This window comes from Sinocyclocheilus rhinocerous, unplaced genomic scaffold, assembly GCF_001515625.1.
Source record: "Sinocyclocheilus rhinocerous isolate Xijiao unplaced genomic scaffold, SAMN03320098_v1.1 scaffold797, whole genome shotgun sequence".
In the NCBI taxonomy this organism is placed as follows: Eukaryota; Metazoa; Chordata; class Actinopteri; order Cypriniformes; family Cyprinidae; genus Sinocyclocheilus; species Sinocyclocheilus rhinocerous.
In genome coordinates, this window is record NW_015632978.1 from 859,992 (window position 1) to 872,942 (window position 12,951).

Here is a 12,951-nt window from a genome sequence, read left to right on the forward strand (position 1 = left end):
TTATCATTATGATTTGAAAAGAAGCCGAAAAACTATGTGATAATGAATGGCTTCGTATGATCACTATCCTTAAATAAAAGGCACTATCACTCATATATTAAAAATCAATGCCAAAATTTCACAATTTCTGCCAGCCAGGGTATGCAAACTTTTGAGCACAACTTTCAATTAAACGTAAAAAATCAATTATATATATGAATTGGTATATATATATATATATATATATATAATTGAGGTGAAGAGAGAGAGAGGGCAAACATTTTGCATTTTAGGTCAGCATTGCCATCTATCAGCCAATATTGTCTTAAATAGCATAGCACTTCCATCTTTTATAACATGGGATTTTGACCAAATATATTCAATCTTGATTTTTGTAAAATGTTGCAACAAGATGTTAAAAAATGTTTTTTTTTTTAATGAAAAAATACAGTTTTGGACATATAAGGTAATAAAGATATATTTTTAAAATACCTTAAAGTAACTACATATGAACATGTAAAGCAAATATCTTTAAAAGAAATTCCATGGAGCATGCCCCCCATCCGCACAATGTTCTCACCTTTTTTCCCCCTTACCTGTTTGCATCTCTGCACCTTAAAACAGCTTGTAATTCACATGTAAAACCATTTGGTTACATGTGAAACATTGGGTGCACATTGTTCTAAAACCACATAAAAATCATATAAATATACACATGAGAAATTCATGTTCATTTTCTATAATCGTGGTAAAACAAAAGACTCATACAAACACATTGCGTGAGCTCTACATGAGGCTTATGAGAAAACAGAGAGAAAGAGAAGGACAAAGGAGGATAGAGGTTACAGATCCCAAATGTATTCTCCTTAGTACATGTCATTCCCAATCTAAATCATCTACACACACAAACATAATGATGCTTCCAGAGGGTGCATCCACATACACAGGTGAGCACCGGGCACTCTGTTGTTCTGTGTTGTGGTTCTGTGAACCTCTAATGCTGCATAATAGCGTCGCTCTCAATGTTAAGCACTTGAAATGTGAATGTACTAATGAATGCAGCACATTACGGCATGCGTCAATGGGTTTGCCTTTTAGATTTACATCAGCCACTTAACTCCTCTTATCTGCATTATTGTTCACCAGTATAAATGAGACCTTAATAACATTCTTATTTCTAATTAAAGCGCAATCATATGTGGTCATCATCAAGTAATAAGCATGGCATGTTGAAAGTCACCTGACCTGGCTGAACAGTGGCTACTGGTGGCCGAAAGAGGCATTTTCAGAAGTGCTCTCTTAATCAAGACAAGGTCGAACATACATGACTGCCCTTGCCAATGGCTACTGTTACATATAATTAAAGGCCACTGAAAAACACCACGCTTGGTGCTGTTTTTTTAAAATGTAAGAATACTTGTTTAAAAAAAAAGGTGTAACTTTACAGTATATGCTTAATTCTGTTGCATTGTGTGTATGCAAACTTGCATTTTTAATTTTCAGCACCCACATGCAGTGCTTTTTTAATTCATTTTAATACATTTTTAATTTTAAGGTCAAGTCATGTATGCAAAACATACTAACCTCTGGATAATTCCCAGCATTCAGTTTCTTCCCTGGTGAAGTAAAATGTAGGGAACTGTTAAAGGAACAAAAGAAATGTTCATTTGCACCCAAGGCACATTGACGCAACCCCCATACAGTGGGTTTCCAAAGACTAAAGTCATAATGCTCTAATAAGGTTTCATGTGCTCAAAGTAGACATTGCAAGATACACTGAAATATTAATTAACATGTAAGGGTATGAAGGTTTTATTCCAAAATGTTATTATTATTAAAAATATTTTATATACATTTAAAAGTAAACAATATATATTTTTTTTTATTCCTTTAGTTTTTTTTAACCAGCATAGATTAACATATGGTAATTTATATATAATATTATTATTATATATTTTTTTGGAAATAATTTATTTTAGGTTTTTCGTGTATATATTATTGCACAGCATAGTATATTTAAATAAATAAATTATATATATGATCATATATTTACGTGTGTATGTGTGTATATATATAATTTGTGTGTGTGTTTGTGTGTGTATGTGTATACTGTATATATATATATATATATATAATTTTATTAATTCATTCATTCATTTATTTCCTCCACATTTCATTTTCAGGGTTATGGGACATGTCGACAACCGTGACCCTGAAAATGAAATGTGGAGGAAATAAATGGATTAATTAATTAATTAATTAATAAACAAATGAATGAATGAATGAATAAATAAATATAATATTTATTTATTTATGCATGTATTTATGCATTTAATTAATTATGTATTAAAGATTTATTTATATATTTCAACATTTATTTAATGATTTAATTTTGCATAATTAGGCTCTCCATAGAATACAAACCAGTACTCAAAAAATATTTATATTAGATAGATAGATAGATAGATAGATAGATAGATAGTCTGAATTTCAGTATACACCCCATTCTAATAGAATAATACACTTACAGATGCACTTAATGATACACTTATTCCTTAAGCTAGGGTGTAACAACGTATATCTACATTGAGAAGCCTTTTTAATGATAAATCTGATCCTATTACAAACAACTGCAATTTAACGTAATTTCTTAAATAAATAATATGTCAAAAATATGTAACAGCTCAGCATGACAAACAGTGGCTTACAGCACACTGCACTGCCACTGCATCTCCCCTGCGCATTCCGCCTGAATGGTACAGTCTAACTTGCTTGAACGGATTTCGGATCAGCCCACTATGAGCCAGTTTAATTTATTAGGGGTGGACGCTTTCACTTCGTATCCAAATTTCATGACTGCAGGGACGCATAATGTACAGAATCAACCTAATCAGGGATACATAATAATAAAACATAGATATATTATAAAAACGTATTAACTACACAAGAATTAGCTCAATGACATAATGGCATGTTCCCCAACCCATCCAATGAGTGAGTGACTCCTGGATCTATTCGCAGCTGCTCTATCGCTTCCATGATCCACTCCAGTCCGGATTTGGAAAGGAAAGGAACAGCTGCTGTAACGTTTTAGCAATTTCAGGGGAGAAGGAGCATTGGTGAGACATGCGGGGTCTAGTGGAGTCGCTCCAGCAGCATTGGAGACTGGACAAACAGCAGCAGCAGGAGTAGAGGATCATGGCCGAGGACTATTGGGAGAGCGCGGCTGCTTTGGGATAGTATTACTGCTGTTAAGATTACACGAGCAACACACACTCATTTACACAAGCTCACACGGATCTCAACTCCACGGGTAAGAAAGCCATCCCGGATATTGTCCTGTCCCACTCTGATATTTCATCGCAAAGTGGGAAAAGCATCAAAATGGGACAGAAAAAGTAGATTTAGGCCGTTTTTGCGTGAGTTAATTCGCGCCGGACAGTCTGTGTTTGAAACCCTGCTTGGGTCGCTAGGGCTGTCTGAATGGAAACCGAATGATTGTTTAATGATGTATGCGAATGGACGACAGAAAAAGTAAAATGAAGGAATACAAGTAAAAAGGAATCAATCTCGCATTCATGTACAATGGCCGTTTAATGCTGGTCTTTAAAGCCAGCTAACTAGCTAACCTGGCTAGCTAACCTGTTTATGTGTGGTTTACTGTGGATTAGTCAGCAGTCTGCCTGCAATCAAGGTTTAGTTTTATTATTTGTACTTATTTATGGCTTGCCTGAGTAATTGTCTTATCCTGAGGGAGTCTTGTGTTTTATTCAGTCATGTTTTGCTTTCTAATAATGTCATCTGAATTACCTCAGGGGCTTATACAATATGGGTTTAATGAAGGTGTATGTTCATTTTGAGCAATTTTTTTAAACATATAAATAACATATGCTATTAAAAATAGTATAAAGGGTAATATTTCATCAAATGCTTTTTAGAGATAGGAGACATTGTCAATGACGTATTTTACGTTGTCATTGGCATCTTGTGACGACAGCGTAACGTCACTCATTCAAAACATGATGGGGTGTTATATAAGTCTACGTCATAGTTGTAAATATGTAGTATCGAATTCATGCTATCGTAAGGGTAAAGCTGTACTTAAATCCATTACTGGTAATGATCCTTCCAGCTCACATTGATTTCCCAGCAGGTGAAACCACTTTTGGTGCAAGTTAAACTGATGGAATGGGGAAGGAGGAAGAGTGATCCATTCCGACTCATCAAAACTTGTATGAGATGCAGTAACGAGAAGTCTCCTTAAAGACTCAGTTCTGGTCAGATGGAGGCGTGTGTTTGACAGTTGCTGGTCTGATTCAGAATGTCATGTTGGAGGCGTGGGTACATGTTGAGGGGGTTGGTTTGTGGAATATTATCATTTTGTGACACATGGTTTAGGAGTCTTTAACTTTGCTTTCCTCACCTAAATAGCCTTACACTGTTGTAGCATGCATAATTTCGATGCTTTAGTTAACTGGCGTTCATCAACCTAAATTTAAGTGGTGGTTTCCATTGATCGCTTATTTAAGAGAATTAGGGAAAGCACTTGACCTTTGACTTCAGTGTTGGAAGTAATTGGCTTCGAAGCAGGACTAGAATAATTCCAGAGGAATGTGCATTGCTCGCAGAATTGGTCTGTAGTCATTTTTAAGGGTATTTTTAGTGATGGATTGGGAAAAATTAACTGAAATCTGTGCATGCATAACCAATAAACAAAACAGGTACCATTTTGCCACAAATTCACCAACAGCTTTTCACACTTTGCACTTCTGTGTATTTTATTTCATTAAATTACATTATGTAATCAACGTTATCTTGACCTGCTCTTTTGGTCAGTATTCTCATCAGTCATTGAAAAACCCATACTTATCAAACATTGGCTACATGATCTTGTTTTTGATGTTGTAGACTGTTTTGTTTAAAAATATATCACCAAAATACCTTCATCCCATTTACCTGTTCATAATTTTAAAAATATTTCTGGCACATCCCTTAATTTGCTTTTTAGGTTGTGGATTTCTACATGGCACATTGTTGACAATAAACTATTTCTTTGAGTAAGATAATAAAATACCATAGTTAATCTAACATAAGTTATATTTAGTTAATATAACTATTTAATGACAATAAAATATTATTTTATTTAATGATAGTAAAGATAAAATTAATATACATAAAATGCATAGCAAAAAATGGAAATTAAAACCTGTCATAGAAAAATAATTTGCTAGTTAAATGCTAAAATAAAAATTTAATATATTTTTTGTTTTATTTTAAAAATATTTAGGGAGCAACTGCATTAACCCACTTTTTAATGATAATAAAAACAAAATGAATATACATAATGTATAACAAAAATGGAAATTAAAACAAAATAATAAAACATAACAATAAATATAATTCACTAGAAAAATAATTTGCTAGTTAAAAGCGAAAATAAAAAATATACGTTTTTAGCTTTCTTTTTAAAATATAGCATCTTCCTTAATATTTATTGATTGTGTGTTCCATAGCTTTGAGGCATAATTGACAAAGGCTGCATCCTCGGTTTCCTTTCGTCTGTTGTAATCGTCTTCGTTATTGCTGTATTTGAAAATCTTAGAGCCTATAATCAGAATCAGAATCAGAATCAGAAGAGCTTTATTACCAAGTATGTTTACACACACAAGGACCTCAATGAATAACAGCGTCCAATTAGAAAGCAACCTACATGAGCTGGCTGATTTTTCTAGTTCTGGCATGTGTCACCAGCATAATAATATTGATGAAGTGCTGCGCTGTACGGACACCTTCTTCCGCTTTTCCTCCGCCGCAGAGAAATGACAGCAACGCAAAACCCTTTGCGCTCAGAGGCTGGTTGATGTAGTGCTGTCTGGACCTGGTGTTCCAGAATAAGTCTCTATGAAGGTCACCCCCGTCGGGGTGTCACCTTGTGTTTGGATGCATGTCAGTTTGGTTGGAGAGGGATGTTGGGGGCCTGTGGCCAACATGGACCGGTGCTTTGTTTAACTCTTGCATATGATCAACTGAAAGATGTTTTACTGAAAACAGGGTGTTTTTTGCCGCTTGCCTGGGTAGGTTTGTAAACTCATCGACATGGACGAAGACCAAGCTATCACACACTGTCAGTCGTCCGAACCCCATGAAGCATTTATTGACCTATAGAGTGGATAACTGAGCCTCAGTCTGCGCCGTATCGATGCAGCTCAGTTAAAGAAAAACCTTGGCTCTGAAACTGAGCACTTCCAGTATGTTTGCAGGAGAGTTGAGATGCGGTTAGTCCTGTGTTAGCTAGCAATGGCCCACAGAATGCCGTCCTGCATGCTGTTTTGATGGTCGACTGCTGCGGGCAGTAATGAAAAGAGATAGAAAGAGTCATCAACCCTGATTAAGTAGCACTAAGACGATGCCGAGAGCTGAAATCGGCCCTTAACCCGGTGTAGACCGCTGCTGCTTTCCTCTGGGGCCGCAATCACTCACCAGGTCATGAATGAAGCCAGTGTGGAGTGAAAATGGTGGAGGGTAAACAGGTTAAGCTCATGTGTATATATAACCGGGTCTTGTTTGTCTTTGATTACTAAACTGATTAGGGAATGACTCGATTCATTTTGGCTCCGAGTAGCAGATTTCCCAGCTTTGTCAGCCATTCAGCCACATTGCACACGACTGATTGTTATTCAAAATGCAAAACATGATGAATATTATGCAAAATGTCCTTTAACAGTCAGAGTTCCTCCTCTGAGCTTTTTTGTCACATTGGTTTACTGTAAACAAGAGTGAAGGTTTGTGGATTTCCTGTTGATTGTCTGATTCAGGAGACCTGATTTGAGGCTGCTTGGTTCATCTTGAATTTCTGAGTAAGATAAATAAAAGACGCTTCAAATGCCTTGCCTTGATTGCCATTGGATCTGTCCCCATTTATTCGTTCTTCTTTTCAACATCCGTAATTTTTCGTCATCTTGGGTTTCAACTATTCATAGTATTTTTAGTGTTAACCTTCCAACGGTTTGCCTTGGAGTTCTTTAAAACCCTTGTTTTTGGGTGTCTGTACAATAAAAAAATTGGCAAAGATTTTCCTTTATCATCACTTGTTGTGTGATCCCAAACCTTATGCATTCTGCTTAATGTGCTTTTAAACCCCTCAACATTGGATTTTACATTGATTTATCACCTTGAAATACTGCTTTGATATGTATTTTTGTGTTTTAAATTGCTCTTTGATATATTAAGACTCAGTGCACTACTTTTGAGTGGTTTAGTGTAGATGTTCAGACAACTTCTATAAGCAGTATTTCTAAAGAACATGTGGTCTGTTACTTGTTTAACATGTTAAATCTATCTTAGCATGGACCACGATATCTGTTTGCACAGGAAACAAGTGTTTGAAATCTTGTGCCTGAGTAGAATCCTGTCCCCAGGCAACTTGTTAGTTACTGGGTCACATTAAGTCCAAGGACCCAAAGCTTGGATTTGCGGTCAAGATTGTTGCTCATCTTTGTGCCAAAGCATGTGATTAGTCCAAAAGAAAGGCAAAACCTTCTGGCATTTTGGCTGTTCCTAAAGAGAAGACCCTGTGTTCCCTACAAGCACTGAGGATAACTCGTTTTTTTCTCTTTTAGGCTATGTGTTGAATGGAATAGTACCTTGGTATATATACTACATACTGTTTTTAAAAAAAAATATATATAATATGTGACCCTGGACCACAAAAGCAGTCTTAAGTCGCTGGGGTATATTTGTAGCAATAGCCAAAAATACATTGTATGGGTCAAAATTATTGATTTTTCTTTTATGCCAAAAATCATTAGGATATTAAGTAAATAAAATGTTCCATGAAGATATTTTGTAAATTTCCTACTGTAAATATATCAAAACTATTTTCAAATGTTTTAAAATAATATTAATACTATTAAAATATAATATAAAATAAAATAAAAAGTTAAATAAATAAATATAAATATTTATTTATTTATTTGTAATTAGTATATTTGTATTTTGCCTGTACCTAATAAGCCCCAGTTTCCCCCCCACACACATTTGTATTTATTGTATAATTGCATATATTGTATTTATTATATAATTTATATATATATATATATATATGTACAATTTATTATTTATTGAAATAAATATGTTCTTTAGGAACAGCCAAAATTGCATTATAATATATTAATATGATATAATTACAGAATAAATAAATACATTGTAAATAAAATGTATTCATTCATTCATTCTTTTTTTCCCCTTTTTTTTTTTGGGTCAGGTGACTTAATAAGCTAAGTGGTTAGCCTACATATTACTTTCAGTCTGTTCACCTGGTAGCTTAGCATACCCTGCTAACTAAACATATTGCTAAGCCTAACATATACAGTGCCTAAAGTACCAGTATTTATTTGTGCTATTTATCATTTGTAGCTACCATTACTGCAAAAGCCTAACCGGAAAGGCTCTTTTAATTACACAGTATGAGTGAAGAAGGAGATCTTAATGGTTTATATAGTGTCCAATTCTATTGTCATACTGCAAATGGAAGGTCAGGTCGAGTGCAGTGCATTGTGGTATCTCACTCACTGTGCTCTGCTTGTGTACTGCACGTCTAGTAGGTCATCTGAGTGTTTTGTGCATACTGCAAAAAAGTAAGAGTAATACGCTATTCTCAACAAACCCATAATCTCTCACTGTTTTCTCTGAATTTCACTGAACCGAGATGAATGTTCATGCTCGAGTCTGTTCTGTGATCATTAACATGTGCTTTGTCTCTGCACATACTCTCATTTAATAAATCTGTTGGTGCAATTATTACTCTGTTTGCGCCTCTCTGAGAGCCTCCCAGTTGGATTTGTTGCATTTCCGGCCTAAATACACTCGAATCTGCAGCGTCTGCAATCCTTTCTGCGCTTGATTTATAAATGAAAACAATCACACTTAGAATGATGAGTGTGAAAACACTGTTGCTAGTCATTACTTATGTGTGCAATTACAGTTGGCTGTGTGCTTTGTTTATTGTAGGTGTGATCTCTCACCGTGAACCTCTTCCAGTTACTGTCTCTCACTTTGATGTCCACTCCGTAGAGCGCCATCCGCTCAAATAACGTTCAGTGCTTATGAAATAAACAAATTTGTCCTCTGAATCACCTCTCTGCTCCATGTTTGTCTTAACACATAATTTTAAGCTAATATTATTCCCAGAATATGTTAATGCATTCCATTACAGTCTTAAGAGGACAGCATCCTTGAAAATGCATGACTTTGCTGTGTCCAGTAATCACAGAGGATATCAAATGAATCAGGAAGCAGAGTGTAACGTTCTGCTTGTGGATTTGTGTCTACGACAGGGCGGTTGAACAGTGGCAGCCCCTCCACCCCCCTCATCTCGGCCCCCCATACCCCCACTGATGGACCGCATGAGGAAGATCAAACGGCAGCTGTCCTTGACGCTGCGAGGGGGGAACAGTGGGGGCAAGACCTTGAGCGAGACCATCAGCTCTCAGGACACAGGAGCACACAGTGATTCCGGTACGGTGACAAAATAAAAAAAAACCGTTTTTCTAATAAAATTGCAATTTTAAATGCAATTTAAAAATGACAGGTTTGAAAATGTTTAATAAATACAAATTTATATTAATATAAGATAATAATAATTATTATTAATAATAAAAGTTCCTAAAAATAAATAATAATAATTATTATTATTGCCATTATTATTAAATAAAAATACTAAATAATAACTTTAAACAAATCTATTGTAATATTTCACTGTAAAATAAGGAAATGGTTTAATAATAATTGTATTTTACAACTGTAAAATTACAATACTAAGAACGGTAATGGCTGTCTTAATTTCTTTTTATTTTTTTTTCTAATTTTAAAACATCAAACCTTTATTTTGATGGATAAAACACATGGAGCCCTTAAAGGGATAGTTCAGCCAAAATGAAAATTCTATCATCATTTCATTACTCTCCACCTGTTCCAAACCTGTTTTATTGTCTGTCTTCTGTTAAAAAAAAAGAGAGAGGAAAAAAAAGATATTTTGAAGAATGTTGGTAACCAGACAGTTGACAGTAGCCATTCACTTCCATAGTATTTCTTTCCTAACTATGGAAGTCAGTGGCTACCGTCAACTGTTTGGTTGCCAACGTTCTTCAAAATATCTTTTTTTTTTGTGCTCAACAGAAGAAAGAAACTCGTATGAGTTTGGAACAGCAGAGTGTGTAAATGATGACAGAACTCTTTTTTTGATAAGCGCTTTTCATTACAAGTATGTGAAGGTGGTTGGCGGATATTGCATTCCCAAATGCATGTTAAAGTGACCTAAACTCAACCGAGCTGCTCTGAGATGCTACAAACAGCTGCGTATAATGAGCCACTTGCGTGTAAGAATGCAGTGCCTATATTTATGTAATTAAGTAACATTTGTGATGTGATAATAGCACTGAGTAAGCCATATGGCAGTTTCAGAGTTTTTTTGATTAATCGTGCAGCTCTAGTGCCCATGGTGATTGCTTTATTAGCTTATCAGTAAACCTGGATGGAATCTACATCTGCAGAATTCCACAGAACTCAAATGCTTGTCATGCATAAAATTATTTTCTTGCTTGTTTGTTTAATAAAAAATTAGGATATAATGCTACATTTAATACAATTGATCATGTTTAACTCCATTCCACCATATTCCACAAACACAGTTGATGCAGAAGTTGTACAAATTTGGCCGACTTATCTGTTTAATGATGACTAATCAAAGTTAGTGTGATTTAAGCATAATTAACAAAACATTACAACATAAATGTTTCATCTCTAGGTCGTCCCAGTCATTCCTTCCCGATATTGGGACGTGCATGAAAACTCTGTGGCATGTAATATTTCAGATGCTCATAACCAGTGTGTGTGTGTGTGTGTGTGTGAGAGAGCATTCTTACCGGAGGGGATAAAAACAGCTCAAATTCAGTGCCATCTGTACAATCTGTTCCAGGGTTTTTATATAATGGCAGCCAGTAAGTTGCCAGAATTGTTGCAAATGGCCAGACTTCAAAAAGAGCATTTAGTCTGTCAACAGACCACTTTAAGTGACATAATTCTCAGCATGTTGCGTGTAAAAGATGAAGTTTTACTTAAATTGCTAATTTCCTTTTTATGCTTATTGGTTAATGTGAGATCTGTGGCTTTTACTTCAGCTGCTGTAAATTTGGAACAGAGTAGCTATGAATTTTAATACAGTGAATTTACTTTACAGCAGTGTTTCCTGTCACTGTTCAGTGGAGGTGCTGTATTTGAATCTACGGTGCCATGGCAAAAGAAATACAATTTTACCTGAGTTGTGAGCTTGCCGTCTGAATTGCGATAAGACAAAGACAAAAAAAGTGCATTTTCTATTGTGTTTTCTTTGCTGACAGCATGCAACAGAAAACTCAATTCAATTTATGTTTATGTTTCAAACCAAATTATGTTTATATAACAGTGTATATTTCAAAGGAGTTTTGTTATAAATGTTGTTTAAAGTAATTCTGAAAAAAAAAAAGTTTTTGTTTAGAAAAACTGAGTTCAGTAACTGATTTACAGGCATAAAATCTCTCTTAAAGGGATACTTCACCCTAAAATAAAAGTTCTGTCATAATTTTCTCACCTTGTATGCCTTTTGGTCTGCTGTGGAACACAAGGAAAGATATTTTGAGTTTTTTTCATTTTAGTGGAAGTTCTCCATAAATATTTGGAGCAACAATATGGTTAGTAAATAGTGGCATAATTAAAATTTTTGGGTGAACTGTCCCTTTAAGGAAGCGTTAATGCCAACTGGCAAATTTGTGTTTAACCTCCATAATTAGATGTATTTTAAATTCAGCAGGAAATTATGTAGGGCGAAACAACATAATTTTGTCCAACAGAATTTTATTTGATTAGGTTATTATTATGTCTTCAGAAAATAAAAGTAGTTGTAGGTGGAGAATGTGCTATATTTCAAAGAATTCTGAAAATGAATTTGTATCTATGAGTAGCTTGCAGTGAAGAGCATACAAGACATTTAGGCTACGTTTACACGACAACGATGTAGTCAAAACGGAAAAGTTACATGACAATGTTTTCAAAACGATTTGCGTTTACACATCCACGAAAACGGCCAAAAACGCTGTATTACTTATGCCAGGCCAGTAGTTGGCGCTGTCATCTTGTTAGTAAACAGTACCTGTTTCCGTGTGTATATGATGCGTCTCTGCTGTTGGTTGTAATATTGGTGAAGTAAATCCACACTTTGCTGAAGAAGCGTTAGCAAACTCTTGAGCAGCAACAACAGTACCATGTACTCCGCCATTGTTGTCTGTTTGTTCGCACTTGCCTTTAAAATTGACACGTACTACGCATGTCTACATACCTAACACGTACCGTTTTCGAAGATTCCCGTTTTGGGTGTTTACATGGAAACGACAACGGTGGCGTTTTCAAAAACTTGCACTTTAAAACCTGTTTTTAAAAAATATGCGTTTTCAGTCCCCAAAACGCCGTTGTCGTGTAAACGAACAGGTAAAACGCATAAAAAATTTCCCGTTTTTGGCTGAAAAAGTTGTCGTGTAAACGGCCCCTTAAAAAGCAAGTAAATGGGGTTGATATTTACTTTAAAAGTCCCGATACTCTCTAGAAACAAGTACAAAACTCAAGGCTGTGCTTAAATCCATGTGGTTTCAAGAAAGTCTTTAAAGGGGTCATATGATGCTGCTAAAAATAACATTATTTTGTGTATTTGGTGTAATGAAATGTGTTTATGCGGTTTAAAGTTAAAAAAACACATTATTTTCCACATACTGTACATTATTGTTTCTCCTCTATGCCCCGCCTTTTTGAAACGCGTCGATTTTTACAAAACTCATCGGTCTGAAAAAGCGAGGTATGCTGTGATTGGCCAGCTATTCAGTGCGTTGTGATTGGCCAAATACCTCAAGCGTGAGACGGAAATCTTACGCCCCTCACCATACTGTG

General features: G+C 35.2%; 1 protein-coding gene across 1 annotated transcript in view; it reads left to right on the forward strand.

Moving 5' to 3' along the window:
• Positions 1 to 2,989: 2,989 nt before the first annotated feature.
• LOC107743128 (cyclin-dependent kinase 16-like) overlaps positions 2,990 to 12,951 on the forward strand; it is a 26,766-nt gene continuing 16,804 nt past the window's right edge. The window contains exons 1-2 of the mRNA XM_016556253.1: positions 2,990 to 3,292; positions 9,315 to 9,495. Of these exons, the coding sequence (XP_016411739.1) occupies positions 9,375 to 9,495 (121 nt within the window). The 5' untranslated portion in view covers positions 2,990 to 3,292; positions 9,315 to 9,374. The remainder of the gene's footprint in view (positions 3,293 to 9,314; positions 9,496 to 12,951) is intronic.